The 22,356-nt window shown below is 41.1% G+C and overlaps 1 protein-coding gene across 1 annotated transcript; it reads right to left on the reverse strand.

Annotated features, from left to right (window-relative positions):
- Positions 1 to 8,369: 8,369 nt before the first annotated feature.
- LOC101112749 (PRAME family member 8-like) lies at positions 8,370 to 11,025 on the reverse strand. Its single transcript, XM_027976085.2, has 3 exons — positions 10,739 to 11,025; positions 9,733 to 10,308; positions 8,370 to 8,943 (listed from the first exon to the last, which is right to left on the reverse strand). Exons 1-3 carry the CDS (start codon positions 11,023 to 11,025, stop codon positions 8,370 to 8,372), a joined length of 1,437 nt encoding a protein of 478 aa, XP_027831886.2.
- Positions 11,026 to 22,356: the final 11,331 nt, after the last annotated feature.

Consider the following 22,356-nt stretch of genomic DNA (forward strand, 5'->3'; position numbering starts at 1 on the left):
CCTGGGAAGTACCCATAGGTTCCTGGTTAGTTATACGTTGATGTACAGTTTACTGTACAAATGTATTGAGCACAGTGCTATTTCTTCCCTATTCACTTTATTTATGTTACTGGCAGACAACTAATGTTGAATTTCCTCCAATTAGCTTCACAGTATGAAATAACATTTGGATATAATCTAATGTTAATTATTTTTATGACCCAAGTTAGATGCATTTAGTGTCACACCAGGCTTTTTGTTCAGTTGTGAGAATCACAGGATGATAGAGACAAAGTCTCTGCCTTTTGTGGGACCATCTCTAACAGGAAAGATGGACAAAAAAGGAAAAAAAAAATTGTAATGCATTCCCTTTTCATTTTAAAAATTTTCTTTAACTTTTAATTTTGTTTTGAGGTGTTGTGACAGTTTCAGGTGAACAGTGAAGGGACTCAACCATACATATACATGGATCCATTCTCCCCTAAACTCCCCTCCCACTCAGACTGCCACGTAATGCTGAGCAAAGTTCTATTCGCTCTACAATAGGTCCTTATTGGTTATCCATTTTAAATAAAGCAGTGTGTACATGTTCATCCCTTTTTATATGATCCACCAATCTCACTCCTTGGTATCTACCCAAATGAATTTAAAACTTATGTCTCCATCAAATATGAACATAGATACTTATAGCAGCAAACTAAGTAAGTAACCAAGATACGCTTCTGTAAATGAATGAATAAATAAATTGTAGTGTAATCGGGCAGTGGAATATTGTCAAAACATGAAAAGTCATAGAGGAAACTTACATGTATATTACTAAATGAGAAGTCAATAAAAAACACTATATACTGTATGATTCCAATTATACGACATTTTGGAATAACTGTGGGGAAAGCAAAAAAGACTAGTGGTCTCCAGGGTTGTAGGGACAGAAAGATAAAAAGTAAAGTAAAGCTGGCGAGCTAAAGTCCATGGGGTCCGAAAGAGTCAGGCATGACTGAGCGACTAAGCGCAGCAAAGCAGAATAAAGAGGATTTTTAGGGCAGTACAATTACTCAGTAGGGTATCAGTTCAGTCGCTCAGTAGTATCCAACTCTTTGCAACCCCACAGATTGCAGCACACTAGGCTTCCCTATCCATCATCAACTCCCAGAGCTTACTCAAACACATGTCCATTGAGTCGGTGATGCCATCCAACCATCTCATCCTCTGTTGTCCCCTTCTCTTCCTGCCTTCAATCTTTCCCAGCATCAGGGTCTTTTCAAATGAGTTATTTCTTGGCATCAGGTGGCCAAAGTATTGGACTTTCAGCTTCAGCACCAGTCCTTCCAATGAATATTCAGGACTTTAGGATGCACTGGTTGGATCTGCTTGCAGTCCAAGGGACTCTCAAGAGTCTTCTCCAACACCACAGTTCAAAAGCATCAGTCTGTAGGATATACAAGTACATATTTCCCCAAACTCATAGACTCTACAACTCCAAGAGTGAATCTTAGTGTGAACTATGACATGTGGGTGATAATGATGTCTGTCTCACTGTAGGTTCAAGAATTACAACAAATGTATTACTCTGACCATGATGCTGGTAGAATGGTTGTGCGTATGTGGGATGAGGAGCTAGATGGAGAAATTCTCTGTATTTTCTGCTCGATGGTTTAGTCGCTAAGTTGTGTCCGACTCTGGGACCCCATAGACTGTAACCTGCCAGGCTCCTCTGTCTGTAGTATTTCCCAGGCCAGAATACTGGGGTGGGTTGTCATTTCCTTCTCCAGGAGATCTTCCCAACCTAGGAATTGAATCCTGGACTCCTGCATAGCATGCAGATTCTTTATGGACTGAGCTACAAGGGAATAGTTATACTGTAAACGTCAAACTGTTCTTACAAATAAGTCTGCTTTAAAAAAACATGATTTCAGTCCTTCCAACTCTAAAATTTGATTGTTTTTAAGGAAGAAAAAGAACTTTGTTCATTGATTGCGAGACAGCAAAAGAGACACAGATGTAAAGAACAGTCTTTTGGACTCTGTGGGAGAGGGCAAGGGTGGGATGATTTGGGAGAAGGGCATTGAAACATGTGCAATATCGTATATGAAATGAATCGCCAGTCCAGGTTCGATGCATGATACTGGATGCTTGGGGCTGGTGCACTGAGACGACCCAGAGGGATGGTATGGGGTGGGAGGATGGAGGGGCGTTAAGGATGGGGAACACGTGTATACCTGTGGTGGATTCATGTTGATGTATGGCAAAACCAATACAATATTGTAAAGTAATTCACCTCCAATTAAAATAAATAAATTTATCTTTTTAAAAATAAAAATAAATAAAAATTAAAAAATAAAATCAGTTTTAAAATCCTATTAGAAACCAAGTAATGCATTTTTTAAAATCCACATTCATTCTTTAAAAATAATTATTTTGTAATTTTCAAATGACATTTATATCTTTAATATTTAGGTAAATCACAGAGCAATTATTTACTCAACTAGCACTTACATAAGAGCAGCATTAAAAATAAACCAAAACTGAAATATACAGAACTGCTTACAAAATTGCTTTATATCCCATGGTCTGATCTACCAGCAGGTGGCCTAGGAGACCTGAGGCTCAGAATATCTATCTCTATATAAAACTTCAGAGGAGAACATAGGCAAAACACTCTCAGACATAAATCACAGCAGGATCCTCTATGATCCACCTCCCAGAATTCTGGAAATAAAAGCAAAAATAAACAAATGGGATCTAATTAAAATTAAAAGCTGCTGCACAACAAAGGAAAATATAAGCAAGGTGAAAAGACAGCCTTCTGAATGGGAGAAAATAATAGCAAATGAAACAACTGACAAACAACTAATCTCAAAAATATACAAGCAACTTGTGCAGCTCAATTCCAGAAAAATAAACGACCCAATCAAAAAATGGGCCAAAGAACTAAATAGACATTTCTCCAAAGAAGACATACGGATGGCTAACAAACACATGAAAAGATGCTTAACATCACTCATTATTAGAGAAATGCAAATCAAAACCAGAATGAGGTACCACTTCACACCAGTCAGAATGGCTGCGATCCAAAAATCTGCAAGCAATAAATGCTGGAGAGGGTGTGGAGAAAAGGGAACCCTCCTACACTGTTGGTGGGAATGCAAACTAGTACAGCCACTATGGAGAACAGTGTGGAGATTCCTCAAAAAATTGCAAATAGAACTGCCCTATGACCCAGCAATCCCACTTCTGGGCATACCCACCGAGGAAACCAGAATTGAAAGAGACACATGTACCCTAATGTTCATCGCAGCACTGTTTATAATAGCCAGGACATGGAAATAACCTAGATGCCCATCCGCAGATGAATGGATAAGAAAGCTGTGGTACATATACACAATGAAGTACTACTCAGCTGTTAAAAAGAATACATTTGAATCAGTTCTGATGAGATGGATGAAACTGGAGCCTATTATACAGAGTGAAGTAAGCCAGAAAGAAAAACACCAATACAGTATACTAACACATATATATGGAATTTAGAAAGATGGTAATGATGACCCTGTATGCGAGATGGCCAAAGAGACACAGATGTATTGAACAGTCTTTTGGACTCTGTGGCAGAGGGAGAGGGTGGGATGATTTGGGAGAATGGCACTGAAACATGTAAATTATTATATGTGAAACTCATCACCAGTCCAGGTTTGATGCATGATACAGGATGCTCGAGGTTGGTGCACTGGGATGACCCAGAGGGATGGGATGGGGAGGGAGGTGGGAGGTGGGAGGGGCGTTCAGGATGGGGAACACATGTATACCCATGGCAGATTCATGTCAATGTATGGCAAAACCAATATAATATTGTAAAGTAATTAGCCTCCAATTGAAATAAATAAATTTATATTTTTAAAAAGACACTAAAATGTTAAAAAAATTAAACATATAGTGAATTGGAGAATTAAAGAGAGTTTAAGAAGCTTACATGAAGAAAGAAATAGAGAAGTTCAGTTATTTAGATTTCACAAGTAAATGAGAATATACAGTGTTTATCTTTGACATATTTCACGGAGAATAAAGCCCTCAAAACCCACCCTGTTTGTGGAATATGGTAGGATATCCTTCTTTTCATGGCATAATTGTGTGTGTATATATATATATATGCATATATACATATATGTATTTGTACACACACACTTATGAAGAGAAAGTTCAGGGGAGTTGCTTATTCTATCCATAGTATTAAAAAAAAGTTTTTTCTTATTGTTTGGGAAAATTAAGAAAGATATGGAAAACAAATGGGGTTTTTGTTCATAAGCCTTTTTCATGGACATATATATTGACCAGAAAAGTTATTTCTTCTGTATGTTTATATTTCTGTTATCAGCAGCTGACTAGCATTGATTTTCCCCAAGTTGGCTGACCCAGACTTGCCTGTGAGTGTCCAGGAATCTCCCGCGGAGGCGTGGGTCAGCTGTGGCCTGTTACAGGGTCGGGGGCACTGAGCTTCCATAAGGCTGTTATCCTTATCAGAGGGCAGATAGGATGAAAACCACAATCACAGAAAACTAATTAAACTGATCACAAGGATCACAGCTTTGTCTAACTCAGTGAAACTATGAACCATGCCATGTAGGGCCACCCAAGACAGATGGGTCATAGTGGAGAGTTCTGACAAAACGTGGTCCAATGGACAAGGGAATGGCAAACCACTTCAGTATTCTTGCCTTGAGAACCCCAAGAACAGTATGAAAAGGCAGCAAGATAGGACACTGAAAGCTGAAATCCTGAGGTCGGTAGGTGCTCAATATGCTACTGGAGAAGAGTGGAGAAATAACTCCAGAAAGAAAGAAGAGATGGAGCCAAAGCAAAAACAACACACAGTTGTGGATGTGACTGGTGATGGAGGTAAAGTCTGATGCTGTAAAATTTTCCAGGGACCATGCATTTATAACCATTTACTGCCTTGCCTTTCTCTGTGATCAGTTATGGGCCACAGGAACATGGTTCCCTACCATTTATTAGACAATATCTGTCTAACTTGGGCGTTTGTTAAGAAAAAACATTATTTTAATATATATTAGTATCTTCCAATCCAGCAATTTTGCTCCATTCAGATGAGTTGAAACATTCTTCCCAGGCAAACACATGCACATGGAAGCTTATAGCAGCTTTATTCATCTTTGCCAGAACTTGAAAGGAACCAAGATGTCCTTTAGTAGGTGAAAAAACCAATGAACTGTGATGTATACTGACAGCGAAATGGTGTCAAACCATGAAAAATCATGGAGGAAATCACAATGTCTATTACTAAGTGAAAGAATCAGTCTGAGAAGCCTACATAAAGTGAGTCCAACTACAAGACATTTTTGCAAAAGGCAAAATCACAGAAGAGTGAAATAATCAGATTTTTTCCCAGAGATTGAGATGGAGGAGGGATAAATAGGCAAAGCAAATACTTTGTGTGATTCTGCAGTGTTATTATATACTTGATAGAAGTCATAAAACACACAACATTAAGGGCAAACCTCCATGTAAACTCTACTTGGGGTGACGATGTTATGTCAATGTAGCCTCATCAGTTATAACAAATATTCTAATCAAATCAAATGGGGAATGTTGATAGCTGGAGATCAGTGCATGTGGAGGGAGAAGGATTTAAGTGGAAGTGCTCTGTACCGTGTCCTCTATTTACTCTGAACACAAAACTGCTCTTCAGTACAAAATTTACTTTAAACTTTACATTTGTAATCCAGTTCTGAAATGTTCTTTTTTTTAATTTAAATTTATTTACTTTATTCTAAATATTTTAAGAAGACATTGTTAGTTTGAATGATCTTCAAAATTAGTTTTAAAGGTATTTTTCCTTTGAGATTCCAAATCAAGCACTTTTTAAAAATATCCACATGCATTCTTTCAAAGTACTAATTTTTCTTCATAATTTTAAAAGAATGTTTATTTTCTATATTTATATCAATCACAGCAAAAATATTTATATTAAATGAGCATTTACATTGCAGCAGATGTTTCTAGGATGCTGAACCCGACAGACCTGCTTGCAACATTAGTTCATATCACCTGGTCTGATCGCCCAGCAGGTGGCCTAGGAGTCCTGAAGCTCAGAATGTGTATCACTAGAGAGGAATGGACTCTTTCCTATGACCTCCTCCTGACCCTCCCTGTGCTGGCTACTAGGGCAGCTTGGGGGAATTTTGATTCAGTCAAGGCCTCATGTAAATGCTAAGCCCTCCTTCATTCCTTTCTGGCACAGAAATATTGAGTAAGCTTGAGGAATGAAGAATCCTGGGGGTGTCTGCTAGAAAGGGAAAAGAAGGAAATGACTCATTTGTTGAGCTCCTACTGTATGTGAGCTCCACTACCAAGGCCTCAACATGTTTCATCTCATTGATTTACAGGAACTCCATACACTGTGGGTGCATCATTACTTCCATTTTATGGAAATCAGAGCCTCTTGCCTAAGATCCCTCAGTCCAATATCCACACCATCCCCAGAGCCAACAATACAAGCCCTTGAATCCTCAGCAGAGGCCTTCATTTGGGTGCCCTTTTTTTATGGTCTTTGTGTTGGTTACATTTATGTGACTTTAAGGGTGGGTGTTTCTGAGATGGTGTTTCAGGAAGAGAGCAGCATTTAAACCTATCAAGTGAGTGACGAAATGTGCCCTCACCAATGTGGCTGGGCTTCATTCAATTCCTGAGGGCCTAAATGGAACAAGATACTATCTTCTCTCCCTCTTCTTGTCCATGAACATGGCAGCTTCTGGATCTTGAGACTTGAAACTCCAGGACTTACATAAGTGTTTCCCTGGTTCTCAGGCCTTTAGCTTCACACCTGGAGTTACATCACCAGCTCCCCCAGTTTTCAGCCCTAAGCACTGGCCTGAGATATAAAACTGGATTTGCTGGTTTCCTCACTTAGAATAGACCATGGGGCTTCTCCATCTCTATAGCCCCTTTGAACCCATTCCCACAATAATCCATACTTCTAATACATACTACATACACAGATCACTCGTGACCAACATGCCTTTGAACTGCACAGATCCTCTTCCTCGTGGACATTTTTCTACAGTAAATGTAATACTACCCCACCTGCAGGTGATTAAATCTGAGGATGTGGAACTGAGGACAGAGAGAATTGACTATGAGTTATAAGATGTATATAAGAATTATTTTGGAGAGCAGGCTGATATGTTGATAAAACATGTTACTAGTCTTCCCAGATAGGAAGAGATAGTAGGTGTTACAGGAATGTCAATCTCTCGATGACATGACCTACTCCCACAAAAGAATGCAATCTCTTAATGTGATTTAGAAATAGTAAAACCATGTTGTATGCCTGTATGATTTCAGTATTGATGACTCAGTGGTAAAGAATCCTCCTCCTAGTGCAGGAGATGTGGGTTCAATCCCTGGGTCAGGAAGATCCCCTGGAGAAGGACATGGCAACTCACTCCATATTCTTGCCTCGGGAATCCCAGTGGAGCCTGGTGGACTACGGTCCATGGGGTCACAAACAGTCGGATGCGACTTAGCGACTGAACAACAGCAAAGAAAACTGTGTATCTTTGCTGGTCACAACTACTTTAATTCAAGGAGGACAACTATACATGCATGACAAGCATGAATTGGTGAGGACAGGGCCTCTGGTTCATCTGCAATGTGGATGACGTCTTCCAGAATGGAGGATCTTGACTTGTGTAATGAAGCCCTTTCCCAGCACAGAAAGGCCAGGAACTGAGACCTATGGACCCACCAGGAGAACCATGAGGACAGCTCACATTGAGGGTCATGGCCTGAGTCAGCACTGAGTACCCTGTCTAGAGTTTTTCACTCCAGTGATTCAGTGGCCACTGAGTGTGTTGCCCTTGTTGTGTGAAGTAACCGAGTGAACAGCCACAGAAATAAGTAAGAAGGTAACATGTTCTCAACAGAATAGAGAGCTAGTGAGGATAGTGGGGTTTCTGATCATACAAATTCTGTGTGTTTTCTTTCATGAGAAACTGGAGATTCCTGAGGTGAAAACAGACAAAACACAATAATATATCAGGAAGGGCACCAGGTACAAGTACAAAGGTTTCTTTATTTGTGACCGTTTATTTACAATCTCCACTCAAAGATAATGCCACATATGCATACAAGATTTCCATCCAGAAAATTAGATTCATCTTTGTGATGCTATAAACCCAAGTCTCTGAAAGTCCCAACATCTCTCAGAGTCTACATTTCTCCTTGCAGTCCTGCATCTCCACTGAATCATCTTTCCTTTTCCCATTCATACTGAGCTGATATCTGAAACCATGGATCAGTTTTCCTTTTATGATGCATCTATTCCCCATATTTTAGTTTCTAAGGGCCCAGAAGAAATCTCTGATAGGTGCATCCAACTAGGCAGACATATAACAGTGGCACAGAAAGGGCTCCTCAGGATAGAATGTCTTATTGCTCCAGCGAGGACATGGGCTGGAGCTAAGCCAGATGGCCCTTGGACGTCCTAAATCCTGCATAATCTTGATGAGTTTATCCCGAAGCTGGGCCAGTCGGCCCAGGTGGAGGGCTCCATGAGGGCTGTAACTCTCCTGAGGGGCAGGGTAAAACTCATCACTTAAGTTGATCAGCCCAGTGGTGTGCCTCAGCAGCTTCTCCATGATGGCCATAGAAAGGACATTCCCACACAGACTGAAGGTCCTGAGCTGGGAACAGCAGCTCAGGACAGGCAGGATGGACTCAAGCTGGGACTCTGTGATCCCACACTGCTCTAAGTTCAGTTCCTGGAGGGTGGCTGCAACTTGCTCCAGAAGAATGCAGAGGATCTTAGGACTAAAGTCAGTCATGGTGACCCCACTCAGATCCAGGCCTTTGAGCTGATGGATGTTCGGGCACTGGGACAGGTGGGTCAGGTCTGATTCTGTAAGCCGGCAGTTAGTTATTGCCAGGTGGTCCAAGGGGGTCATCAGGCATCTGGGGAGAAAAAAAGTGATGAAGTCTGAGAAACCCAGGGGGCAGCTGTTTTGGGAAGGTGATTGACCCAAAGACAAGGTCCTACTAACTGTCTCCTGAATGTCAGTACTCAGAATGATCAGTCTCCTTTTTAACCTGACATTTCATCTCTGCATCACCTGAAAACCACCTGCGGTTTGTATGTTCTCTGCTCATACTTCACTACTATCATCTCAGAATCATGCATTTCTTAAATATTCACTAACTTATCTGGAAAAGGCAACGTTTAGGGACTGGTAATTTGAGACAAGTTCAGAAACTTGGAGAGCACAAAGTTTTTCTTTCTGTCTCTGTCTCTCTCTATCCCTCACATTCTTTTCCTTTTTTTTTTTTTTTTCCTGGCCATATCACATGTGTGGCTTGTGCAATCTTACTTTTCCCACCAGGGATCAAACTTGGACATTCAGCCCTGAAAGAGCAGAATTCTAACCATTGGACTGGCAGGTAATTCCCCACACCATCTCTTTAAAATTGCTTTGATTATAGGTGGCTTCCCTTCTTTGATCTCCTTTCACTTACCTATTTTCCTAAGTCATGTTACATAGATTTCCCTTCTTAAGAAAGAATCTGCCCTCACTGGGTCCCAGCCACACCATACACAGCTTTCTAGTATGATGTCTGTATTTGTTTTTCTACCTTGATTTCAGTGGTGAAGTGATACCACAGCTCAGGATAGAGCAGCTAGGGACCCTGTGTGCTTCACATGCCAGTGATGTGTTCACTGTTACCTAGGCAATGTTCCTCACTCACCTGAGCATCTGGTCCAGGCAGCCTTCAAGGAAGGAGGGAGAGTCTAGATAGAGATCCTGGAGATGGTGCAGCTTGAGAAACTGAGAGGTAAATTGGACAACTTGCTCCTGCTGCTCCTGCTTCTCAAGGGCAGACATGTGAATGCGGGAGAGAAAGAGTCTCCGCACGTTGCTCATCTGACCCAGGAGAGGAGCAAATTTGGCCAGGGTGGACAGATGCCAAATCCAATTCACTTGCACCTCCTGGATGCAGTCCAGCTGCACCATATTCAGGACCTTCATGACATTTTCCACAGGCATTGCAAAGATGGTCAGCTTCTTACAGCAGAGGTGAATGGAAGCTTTTCTCTGATCCATCCACCTGAGGAGGTAGGTAAGGAAGTTATCCAGGGTCCTTTTCTTCAGGCAAAGATCTATGTATATCTTCAGGGGAGCCAAGGGCTGATGGGTCTTTGAGCTCTGCTCAGCCACTGGTGCCATTCCGAAGCTTGAGAACCCATGGGTGCTGGCTCCAGACCACATGTTCCAGAAGCTCTGGCCAGTATTCCGCAGATCTAGCACCCGTAGTTTACACCTCCTATAAGGACAGGAGATTAACAGGGATATATTAAAATCCACACAGAACACAACCACAGTCTCAGAATTTGACAAATGACTTCCCACCTGTGCTTTTATTTCACATAACTCATCACCTGCTGCCTTGCCCTCTTCTGCCTCTTTCCTCCAACTTCCTTTCTCCTTTCTAGTTCTCCACTTCTAGTGGGATTAAGCATCATAGGAAGGAGATAGGGCATGTTCCTTCAATCCCTCTTTTTTTTTGCTAATGTGTAAATGTAGGCTCATTTACACATTAGTAAAGTATTTCCCATAGTGAGCCAAGGCCTCTGAGCTTCTTCACTGCCATCCTCAGAACCCTCTGGCCCAGCCATTGGCCATCCACTTAGCCCACCCCAGATGTCTCTTCCAGGATTCCCAGAACCCTATCAAGCTACCTGGATCTGACTTACCTGGAACGAACCTTCTGGGCAAGCAGGACATCAAGTGCTTCCAGGACTGCTTGTAGGGGCCCCACATGAGGCAGGTCAATGAGGCCCCCCAGAGGCAGGCAGACAAAGGGCCAGGCTTGCACCATGGCCTTTAGGGTCTTGATGTGTCTCCCATGGAAGGCGTCCATGAAGAGGGATGGGAAGAGCTCTGTGGGCAAAAACTCCAGAGCAGAACTGACCAAGGCATCTTCCCTGATCAGGTGCATTCCAGCCAGGTCCAAGAGTCTGGGTGGGGTCAGGACACTCATCCTGGCTCTGCTTCAAAAAGAATCCTGTGGAAACTGCCAACAAACAAAGCATCCATGTCAAGCCAAAGAGGAACACAGCTAAGACAATCTCTCAACCCTTCAGAGATATCTACTCAGGACTGATACCTACCCAGCTCTGGCAGGGGTGGGAGTGCCTCAATTAGACCATATGACATTCAGGCCTCAATGGGCACCAAGTTGTAACTCTTTCCCTATTCGATTCAGAAGAACCTTCTCACAAGACCAATAAGGAGGAAAGGCAACCACTAGCCATTTCAATTCAATCCAGTGCTTTGCTTAATTCATGTCCCAGCTAGAAGTGTGAAGCCAGGAGCCTGAAAGCTCACTCCAGTCTTTATGAGTGGAATATGTCAGACCATCACTTGTAGCCCTTAGTCTATGGGAAGAGGAAGGTCATGTGTACCCACACAGCCTCCATCCTCAGTTACCCTTAACACAAATGCCATTTGTGTAAAAAATGTGTGTTTGAAATTTCATGAAACAAAACTCCAAACAGAGTTTAAATATCTGCTGGGTAAAGACATTAAAAAATGATACCAGCTAAAGCACTAATCAAAATGTTTTGAGATTCAGGCAAAGCTACACTGAAAGGCAAAACTAAAACCTGAAATGGATTCATCATAAAGAAATGATTTTTTGAAAACTCTCCCTGCCATCCAGAACTACAAGTCACTGTTCAAGATTAGCTAACCATGGGGAAGGAATGGTTATTCTTATATGGCAGAGGTAACTTACTGGTCTGATGTCGCTGGTGGGGTGCTCAGACCTCAGACGCTGTGAAGAGCTCAGCTGGTGTCTCCAGAGCAGGAAGATTCTGTATCTCTTCTCCAGTGCTTCAGACATTTATACACGTTTCTTGTCCCATGATCCCTCTGTCCCACTGCTTATCCAATCAGAAAGGGACATCTGATTTAACTATAGAAGACCTATTGGATTGATCCTGATTGGATTATCGTATTTATCTAGAGTAGTTGATTGAAATATATACACAGTCAGGAAACAAAAAGAATGATGGTGTGGCTGGGTGATCTAGGACCTATTCACAGATTCACTTCCCTAAAACTGACTGAATTCTACCAATACGGACAGTTATATTTGTGAGGGTCAGACAGGAAAGGGATTATTGGTCCCTGCCACTGGACAAGAAAAAAAGTTGACAGAATCACTGTTGGGGGAAACGTCAGTCAAATCAACATTAGCAATATGTCCATGATTAAAACAGTTTCATGAAAACAGTGGTGTGTTATGAAAGAAAACAAAATACTCTCATCCCTATATCAGCTTTTCACTGAGGAGTTATGTAGGAAACACAGAAGGGTGTGTGCCTTTTCAGGCAGCCAGGGAAGAGCTTTGGGGATATAGTGGTTTTTCCAGCCTTAAGCCAAGCCTTCTCTGAAGGTGGACAGGCTGGAATTTCAGTGAGAATATAAGGGATTCTGGACAGTTTGGAGCTTGGCATTCCTAAAGGGACAATGTGAATGATAGCAGCAATGTAAAATAGACGTTTATTTTTTACTTCTTTTTTTTTTCTTTTTTAGAAACAGGGAAATTTAAAGACATTGTTCTGGGTGATAGTAAGATAGTAAAATAGGGCTTCCCTGTGGTTCAGTAGTGAAGAATCTGACTGCCAATGCAGGAGACACAGGTTTGATCCCTGTTTGGGGAAGATATCATATGACACAGGGTAACTAAGTCCGTTCGCCGCAACTGTTAAGCCTGTGCTCCACAAAAGAGAAGCTACCGCAATGAGAAGCCCATGCACAGCAACTAGAAAGTAGCCCCCTCTCGATACAAGTAGAGAAAAGCCCCCCACAGCAGTGATGGCCCAGGGCAATAAAAATAAATAAATAAAATAAACTGAAGAAATACAGTAAAAGAGAGTGGCTCAGAGGAGACACTGTCATCACAAATGGCATTTTTTCCCAAAAAGCTGAGATCAGAACAACCAACTGCAAGAAAAGATGAAATCTAAGATGTGAGAAGAGGAAGGGCTGTGAATACTGGAATCAGATATTTCCCAGACTCAGAGGCAGTGAAAGTGGGCACTCTGGGTTCTTCAGGAACTTGGAGCCAGAGAAGAAATAAACCTCAGCTCCAAATAACCCTGTCATCCAGGGGCAAGTGCTACCAGCTGAGGTTTGTTTACTTATTTGTTTATTTATTTTTCTCACTGAGGACAATCTTCAGATGGCAAATTCCCCAGCCATTTTTCAGGAGTGCGTGTGTTTGTGTGCTAAGTCACTTCAGCCATGTCCGACTCTTTGCAACCCCACGGACTGTAGCCCACCAGGCTCCTCTATCCATGAATTCTCCAGGCAAGAATACTGGAGTAGAAGCCAAACGAACCATAATTTCATTAGCATTTTCCCTAGTGCATTTAGATCATTACTGTTTTACTCATAACTAGCCATGCTCAGCACAGATTCTGATCAAAGTGACACCATTAGGCACAGAAGTAAAATACTGCTTTTCTTGTCATAAATGCCAACACCTTTTCTGCACTAAATATGGAAACACTTATTGGTGTTTAATGTTCTACCACAGTCATGGATGATTCCCACTTTGGGCTGCATCATATAAGGATTCTTTGAAGTCTATGGCCACACGTAAAGGGAAACCCTTTGTTTATCTTTAAGAATTTTCCGTGCCTCTCACTCACCTAATTATTTGATGCCAAAATTATTCTTATACACCTGTGGCCACCAAGGTGAAGGCACTCTGCAGGTAGTTCTCAGTCTTGGTCACTTTCAGGAAGATGGCTTCCACCATATTTCTCTCATGTATATAAATGGCCTTTACATAAAATAAGATTAAACTGGATTCTACACAAGTGACATTTAAATCCCAGGCCATCAAACCCTTTTATTAATAACTTGCAATTAGATTGAGATTAGTAACAACAATAAGCATGAACATCTCTGTTATTGAACAGAAACTGGGTGAACAATCATGCAGGCACTTTTAATTCATTCCTTCAGATAACCTTAAGAGGAAATCTGAAATTCACTCATATTGTCCCTATGTGTAAGCTGTTGATTCAAGGTCACTGCCAAGTAGAAGAAACTGCCCATTTCTGTAAAGAGAATAAGTAGTTGACAGGATCAGAAGAACATCACCCCCCCTCCCCCCATCAAGTTGCCAGGAAACCTAAATGTTGGAAATGACAATCAGAGAGATTTCATGTGATATTTGTGGAAATTTGGAAATTGAGAAGTCTAAGCTGGGAATGTTTCTATGGGATCACAGCTTCTGTGAGATCCAAAAGGAGCATTGTTCTAAAGGCTCACCTTTCATCCCCTTGTAGTCAGTATCTCCAGTCAAATAATAAATCAGTAAATCAAGTAATAAATCAAAAGAAATAAATCAGTAAATAAAGTAATAAATCAAAAGAAATTTAAATCTGCTTAATAATGCTAGTGAATATGTGATGAAAAGGGTAGCCTCTTACACTGCTGGTGGGATGTAAATTGGTACAGCCATTATGGAAAACAATATGTAGGTTCTTCCAAAACTAAAAATAAAGTCGCTATATGGTCTAGCATCCCACTTTTATGCAAATATCCAGAAAAATCTACTATTCAAAAAGATACACACACCCTTATGTTCATAGTATTATTTACAATAGCCAAGAATGGAAACAGCCTAAATATTTATCTACAGAAGAATGAAAATAAAGATGAGTTTTACATACATATATAGGTAAAGAATACATAGCTCAGTTGGTAAACAATCTGCCTGCAAGCAGGAGACCCCGGTTGGATTCCTGGGTCAGGAATATTCACTGGAGAAGTGATAGGCTACCTGCTCCCAGTATTCTTGGGCTTCCCTTCTGGCTCAACTGGTAAAGAATCTGCCTGCAATGTGGGAGACCTGGGTTAGATCCTGGGTTGGGAAGATCACCTGGAGAAGGGAAAGGCTACCCACTGCAGTATTCTGGCCTAGAGAATTCGATGGACATAGTCCATGGGATCCCAGAGTCAGACACGACTGAGTGGTTTTCACTTTCACTTTCACTGGAGCACACCAGGCTTCCTGTCCATCACCAACTCCAGGAGCTTGCTCAAACTCATGTCCATTGAGTCAGTGATGCCATCCAACCATCTCATCCTCTGTTGTCCCCTTTTGCTCCTGCCTTCAGTCTTTCCCAGCATCAGGGTCTTTTCCAAGGAAGTCAGTTCTTCAAGTCAGATGGTCAAAGTATTGGAGCTTCAGCTTCAGCAGCAGTCCTTCCAATTAATACTCAGGACTGATTGCCTTTAGGATTGACTTATTAGATCTCCTTGCAGTCTAAGGGACTCTCAAGAGTCTTCTCCAACACCACAGTTCAAAAGCATCAGTTCTTTGGTGCTCAGCTTTCTTATAGTCCAACTCTTACATCCATACATGGCTACCGGAAAAGCCATAGCTTTGACTAAACAGACCTTTGTTGGCAAAGTAATGTCTCTGCTTTTTAATATGCTGTATAGGTTGGTCGCAGCTTTTCTTCCATGGAGCAAGCATCTTTTCACTTCATGGCTGCAGTTACCATCTGCAGTGAATTTGGAGCCTAAGAAAATAAAGTCTCTCACTGTTCACATTGTTTCCCCATCTATTTGCCAAGCAGTGGTGGGACCGATGCCATGATCTTTGTTTTCTGAATGCTGAATTTTAAGCCAGTTTTTCACTCTCCTCTTTCACTTTCATCAAGAGATCTTTAGTTTTTCTTCACTTTCTACCATAAGGGTGGTGTCATCTCAGTATCAGAGGTTATTGATATTTCTCCTGGCAATCTTGATTCCAGCTTGTGCTTCATCCAGCCTGGTATTTTGCATGACGTACTCTGCATAGAAGTGAAATTAGCAGGGTGACAATATACATCCTTGATGTACTCCTTTCCTGATTTGGAACCAGTCTGTTGTTCCATGTCCAGTTCTAACTATTGCTTCTTAACATGCATACAGATTTCTCAGGAGGCAGGTCAGGTGGTCTGCTATTCCCATCTCTTTCAGAATTTTCCACAGTTTATTGTGATCCACGCAGTCAAAGGCTTTGGCATAGTCAGTAAAGTAGAAGTAGTTTTTCTGGGACTCTCTCACTTTTTCTATGATCCAACGGATATTGGCAATTTGAGCTTTTGTTCCTCTGCCTTTTCTAAATCCAGCTTGAACATCTGGAAGTTCACGGTTCACATACTGTTGAAGCCTGGCTTGAGAATTTTGAGAATTATTTTGCTAGTGTGTGAAATCAGTACAATTGTGCAGCAGTTTGACCACCCTTTGGCATTGCCTTTCTTTAGGATTGGAATGAAAACTGAAATTTTCCAGTCCTGTGGCCACTGCTGAGTTTTCCAAATTTGCTGGCATGTTGAGTGCAGCCCTTCACAGCATCATCTTTCAGAATTTGAAATAAGTTAACTGGAATTCCATCACCTCCACTAGCTTTGTTCATCGTGATGCTTCCTAAGGCCCACTTGAGTTTGCATTCAAGGATATCTGTCTCTAGGTGAGTGATCATACCATTGTGGTTATCTGGATCCTGAAGATATTCTTTGTATAGTTTTTCTGTGTATCCTTGCCACCTCTTCTTAATATCTTCTGCTTCTGTTAGGTCCATACCATTTCTGTCCTTTATTGTGCCCATATTTACATGAAACGTTTCCTTGGTATCTCTAATTTTATTGAAGAGATCTCTAGTCTTTCCCATTCTGTTGTTTTCCTCTATTTCTTTGCTCTGATCACTGAGGAAGACTTTCTTATCTCTCCTTGCTATTCTTTGGGAACTCTGAATTCAGATGCTTATATCTTTCCTTTTCTCCTTTGTCTTTCACTTCTCTTCTTTTCTCAGCTATTTTTAAGGCCATCTCAGACAACTATTTTGCTTTTTTGCATTTCTTTTTCTTGGGAGTGGTCTTGATCCCTGCCTCCTGTACAAGCCTCCATCAATAGTTCTTCAGGGACTCTATCAGATAATCCCTTGAATCTATTTGTCACTTCCACTGTATAATCGTAAGGGATTTGATTTAGATCGTACATGAATGGTCTAGTGGTTTTCCCTACTTTCTTCCATTTAAGTCTGAATTTGCCAATAAGAAGTTCATGATCTGAGCCATAGTCAGCTCCCAGTCTTGTTTTCACTGACTGTATAGAGCTTCTCCATCTTCAGCTGCAAAGAATATAATCAATCTAATTTCGATATTGACCATCTGGTGATGTCCATGTGTAGAGTCTTCTCTTGTGTTGTTGGAAGAGGGTGTTTGCTATGACCAGTGCATTATCTTGGCAAAACTCAATTGTCTTTGCCTTGCTTCATTCTGTACTCCAAGGCAAAATTTGCCTGTTACTCCAGGTATCTCTTGACTTCCTACTTTTGATTTCTAGTCCTCTGTGATGAAAAGGACATCTTTTTTTTTTTTTTTAATGTTAGCTCTAGAAGGTTGTAGGTCTTCATATAACTTTCCAATCTCAACTTCTTTGACATTAGTGGTTGGGGCATAGACTTTAATTACTGTGATGTTAGATGGTTTACCTTGGAAACTAATAGAGTTTATTCTGTCATTTTTGAGATTGCACTCAAGTATAGGATTTCAATTCTTTTGTGGACTATGAGAACTACTCCATTTCTTGTAAGGGATTCTTGCCCTCAGTAGTAGCTGTAATGGTCATCTGCATTAAATTCGCCCATTCCAGTACATTTTAGCTCACTAAAATGTCAATGTTCACTCTTGTCATCTCCTATTTTACCACTTCCAATTTACCTTGATTCATGGACCTAACATTCCATTTTCCTATGCAATATTGTTCCTTACAGAACTGGACTTTACTTCCATCACCAGTCACATCCACAAGTGGGCATTATTTTCGCTTTGGCTCTGTCTTTCTTTCTGGAGTTATTTCTCCACTCTTCTCCAGTAGCATTTTGGGCACCTACTGACCTGGAGAGTTCATCTTTCATTGTCATTTCTTTTTGTCTTTTCATACTGTTAATGGGGTTCTCAATGCAGGAATACTGAAGTGGTTTGCCATTCCCTTTTCCAGTGGACCACGTTTTATCAAAACTCTCCACTATGACCCATCTGCCTTGGGTGGCCCCACACAGCATGACTCATAATTTCATTGAGTTAGAGAAGGCTGAGGTCCTTGTGATCAGTTTGATTAGTTTTCTGTGATTGTGGTTTTCAATCCTTCTGCCCTCTGATGGATAAGGATAAGAGGCTTATGGAAGCTTTCTGATGGGAGAGACAGACACAAGTCTGTTAGGTCATATTAGACTTGATATGGTTACATTAAGTAAAAAGAAATATCAAGTACCAAATAACACTTGCAACAAAATATTATTGGTGTAAAATTATATACATACTCATTCAAGAGCTAATGGTAAATTCTTCTCACAAAAAATTTCAATTTTATACCTGGCATAGCAGGATTGTGGAGGTGCAAAGGCAATTTCAACCCCAACATCATCAAAACCAAGACCTACACAAACCAATGTAGGTCTCAGGTCTAGAACAACAAAGACATGCATTTTCCCTTCTGATTTTGTGAGGGTCATAGTGGGTCATATTAGAGTTCTTTGCTGAACACTTTTCTTATATCAGAGGCTATAGGGTTCCCAAATATACCCCACATACAATGTTTTAACAAAGAAAGTTTGTTGTCAGAGACAAAGAAAAAATAAGTTTTATACTACAATTTCCTCTCCACTGTCCCTTGGTGGAAAAATATTTAAAGAAAAATGTAGCAACACTGGTCCCAATTTCCTAAAAGGCATCACTTGGCATTAATTAAAAAGCAGCTCGCTGATGTGGGGTCCCATGCCCCCAGATCTCCCTGCTCCACTGTCACCCTTCACTCACCCAACCTGATCCTGGGGAATGTGGGGCTCCTTTCTCATGGAGGAAAATGCCAGACAATTTGACCTGAGGCTGGGGTGTTCTAACAGGAAGAGAATAATATTGTTCTCCCCATAACTTCAGTGGGCAGTGGAGGGGATGACCCTCTGGTGTGAGTTGAGATCTTGGGTTTCACAAACCACATTTACCCAAGATTCTTGTCCAGTATCTATGGGAGTTCAAATGAAGGATTTAAAAAGAAAAAAAAAAAAGCATTAAAGGCAGATTCAGGAGCCACCCAGGGCACCTACAGTGTCACAAGAACCTCAAAAATGATTTATTTTTCCAATAAAGAACCAGAGACCCAGGACATGAAATGAGCTGCCAGAAAGTTACTGGAAACTCCCAGGGAGCTCCAAAGGGTTTGTAAGTCAACAGAGTTTAGCATTCTCTGAGCATCCCTACACCTATGATCAACTAAAGGCCCAAGAAATTTTTCAGGAAAAAAATAGAAAGTCATTGGATGGGAAAATCTGATCAAGATTTTCTTTCTCCTCTGCTCCATGGAGTTAGTCCCAATCAAAGAAATCCTGAGTATGAAGCCATAGCCAATGGAGAGAATCGTCAATTTGACTACCAGAGAACAGGCTTGTCCCAGCCAATAGGCTGAACTCCAGGCAGAGACACAGAAGGTGACCCTTAAAGTGCTGGCTTCTGTAATCAAAGCATCACACCTTGACAGAGGGAATGACTGACCTGTGAGATTCTGCCTCAGGTTCTGATAGTCACTGTGGCCTTGGTTGTGGTCTTGATTATGCCTGCAGCCTTTAGGTCAAACAACAGCCCTGCCATCTATGGAGAATTTATTCTGCTCCATGCACTTGGCTCAGTGCTTTTTTATGAGTTAGGGATTATATGGTACTCATTCAATACAGTGAGAGATAGACTCAGTGGAGAGCAGTAACTTCTTCCAAGGCACACAGCCTACTGATGGTAGAACTTGAAGTTCTGTTTGTCGGTGCTTCTAAATATTAAACTGTGCTGTCCCAGCACCCTCCAGTGTGTTGATTGACCACTGTGAGCTTTGTAATAAAATATTGGAGTCATAATTTCATCTCTTATAAAAGGGAGGAGGAACAAGCATGAGGTTCAGGTATTTACCATGTTGCTTTCTCTTCATAATCTGTTATTCCAAAAGCTAGGCAGATAAAATAAAAGTGTAGTAGCTCTACTTACTGCAGTGGTTCCCAATGACTGGTCCCATGACCAGCAGCATCAGCATCACTTAAGAACTTTTAAAAAAGCGATTCTCAGCTTCTCCCCAGATCTACTCATTCAGAAACTCAGAAGGACCAAGATCGATGTTTAATGAAAACCTTCCCCATCCCCTACCACATCTGGAGGATATGCAGACAGTCAAAGGTTCTGACAACCACTTATCTCACCTCCACCTCCAACCACTGTCCCTCCACCTCGTCAACTGCCTTGAAAGGAATAGATGGATTTAAAGCTAAGGATTGGAATGTGTACTGAGCCCAGAGAACTCCATTCAGTGGTCCTAACATTGACCAGGAGGCAGTGATCAAAACCATTCCCAAGAAAAAGAAATACAAAAAGGCAAAATGGTTGTCTGAGGAAGCTGAGAAAAGAAAAAAAGTGAAAGGCAAAGAAGAAAGGAAAAGATAAACCCATCTGAATGCAGAGGTCCAAAGAATAGCAAGGAGAGAAAAGAAAGCCTTCTTAAGTGAACAATGCAAGAAATAGAGGAAAACGATAAAATGGGAAAGACTAGAAATCTCTATAAGAAAATTAGAGAAACATTTTATACAAAGATAGGCACAGTGAAGGAAAGAAATGGTATGGATCTAACAGACGCAGAAAATATTAAAAAGAGGTGGCAAGAATACACAGAGGAACTGTACAAAAAGGTCTTAGTGACCCATAACCATGATGGTGCGATGGCTCATCTAGAGCCAGACATCCTGGAGTGTAAAGTCAAGTGGCCTTTAGGAAGTGTTACTAAAACAAAGCTACTGGCAGTGATGGAATTCCAGCTGAGCTATTTAAAATCCAAAAAGATGATGCTATTAAAGTGCTGCATTCAATATGCCAGCAAATTTGGAAAACTCAGCAGCAGCCACAGGATTGGAAAATGTTCGTTTTCATTCCAATCCCCAAAAAAGGCAATGCCAAAGAATGTTCAGACTATCACTCAAGCACACTCATTTCACGTGTTAGAAAGAGAGTTCTCAATGTCCTTCAAGCTAGGCTTCAACAGTACATATACCAAGAACTTGCAGTTATATAAGCTGGATTTAGAAAAGGCAGAGGAACCAGACATAAAATTTCCAACAAATGGTGGATCATAGAAAAATCAAGGGAATTTAAAAAAAAAAAATCTCCTATGCTTCATTGACTACCAGGAAGACTTTGATTGTGTGGATCACAGCAAACTGTGTGGAAAGTTCTTAAAGAAATGGGAATACCAGACCACCTACCCTGCCTCCTCAGAAATCTGTATGCAGGTCAAGAAGCAACATTTAGAACTGGACATGGAACAAGAGTGGTTCAAAATTGGGAAAGGAAAACATCAAGGCTATATATTGACATCCTACTTATTTAATCTACACGCAGAGTACATCATGGGAAATTTCAGGCTTGTTGAAGGTCAAGATGGAATCAAGATTGCTGGGAGAAATAGCAATAACTTCAGATATGCAGATTATACAACCTTAATGGCAGAAAGTGTATAAGAACTTAAGAGCCTCTAGATGAAGGTGAAAGAAGAGAGTGGCAAGGCTGGCATAAAACACACTTTAAAAACTGCAATTGTGACATTATGTCCCATCACTTCATGGCAAATAGATGGGGAAAAAATGGAAATAGTGACAGATTTTATTTTCTTGGGCTCCAAAATCATTGTGGATGGTGACTGCAGTCATGAAATTAAAAGAGGCTTGTTCCTTGGAAGAAAAGCTATGAAGAACCTAGACAGCATATCAAAAAGCACAACTTGCTGACAAAGTTCCATATAGTCAAGCTATGGTTTTCCAGTAGTTATGTACAGATGTGAGAGTTGGACCATAAAAGAAGGCTGAGTGCCAAAGAATTGATGCTTTGGAACTGTAGTGTTGGAGAAGACCCTTGAGAGTCCCTTCAATGGCAAAGAGATCAAACCAGTCAATCCAAAGGAAATCAGTCCTGAATATTCATTGGCATGACTGATGCTGAAATGGAAGCTCCAATATTTTGACCACCTGATGGGAAGAGCCAACTCATGAGAAAAGACCCTGATGTTGGGAAGGATTGAGGGCAGGAGGAGAAGGGGGTGACAGAAGATGAGATGGTTGGATGACATCACCAACCCAATGGACATGAGTTTGAGCACACTCTGGGAGATAGTGAAGGACAGGGAAGGCTGGTGCCCTGCAGTCCATGGGGTCACAAAGAGTCAGTCACAACTGATTGACTGAACAACAACTCAGTTCCACTTCCAATCTTCT

The sequence above is a fragment of the Ovis aries genome, chromosome 12 (assembly GCF_016772045.2).
Source record: "Ovis aries strain OAR_USU_Benz2616 breed Rambouillet chromosome 12, ARS-UI_Ramb_v3.0, whole genome shotgun sequence".
Classification (NCBI taxonomy): Eukaryota; Metazoa; Chordata; class Mammalia; order Artiodactyla; family Bovidae; genus Ovis; species Ovis aries.

What these genes read in the sequence shown, in the direction of transcription:
- LOC101112749 (XM_027976085.2), bottom strand. Translation starts at nt 11,025, where the DNA reads ATGAGTGTCCTGACCCCACCCAGACTCTTGGACCTGGCTGGAATGCAC. An exon ending in GCCCAGAAGGTTCGTTCCAG is followed by an intron (nt 10,309 to 10,738) that starts GTAAGTCAGATC and finishes CTGTCCTTATAG; the next exon opens with GAGGTGTAAACTACGGGTGC. An exon ending in TGCCTGGACCAGATGCTCAG is followed by an intron (nt 8,944 to 9,732) that starts GTGAGTGAGGAA and finishes TTTTCTCCCCAG; the next exon opens with ATGCCTGATGACCCCCTTGG.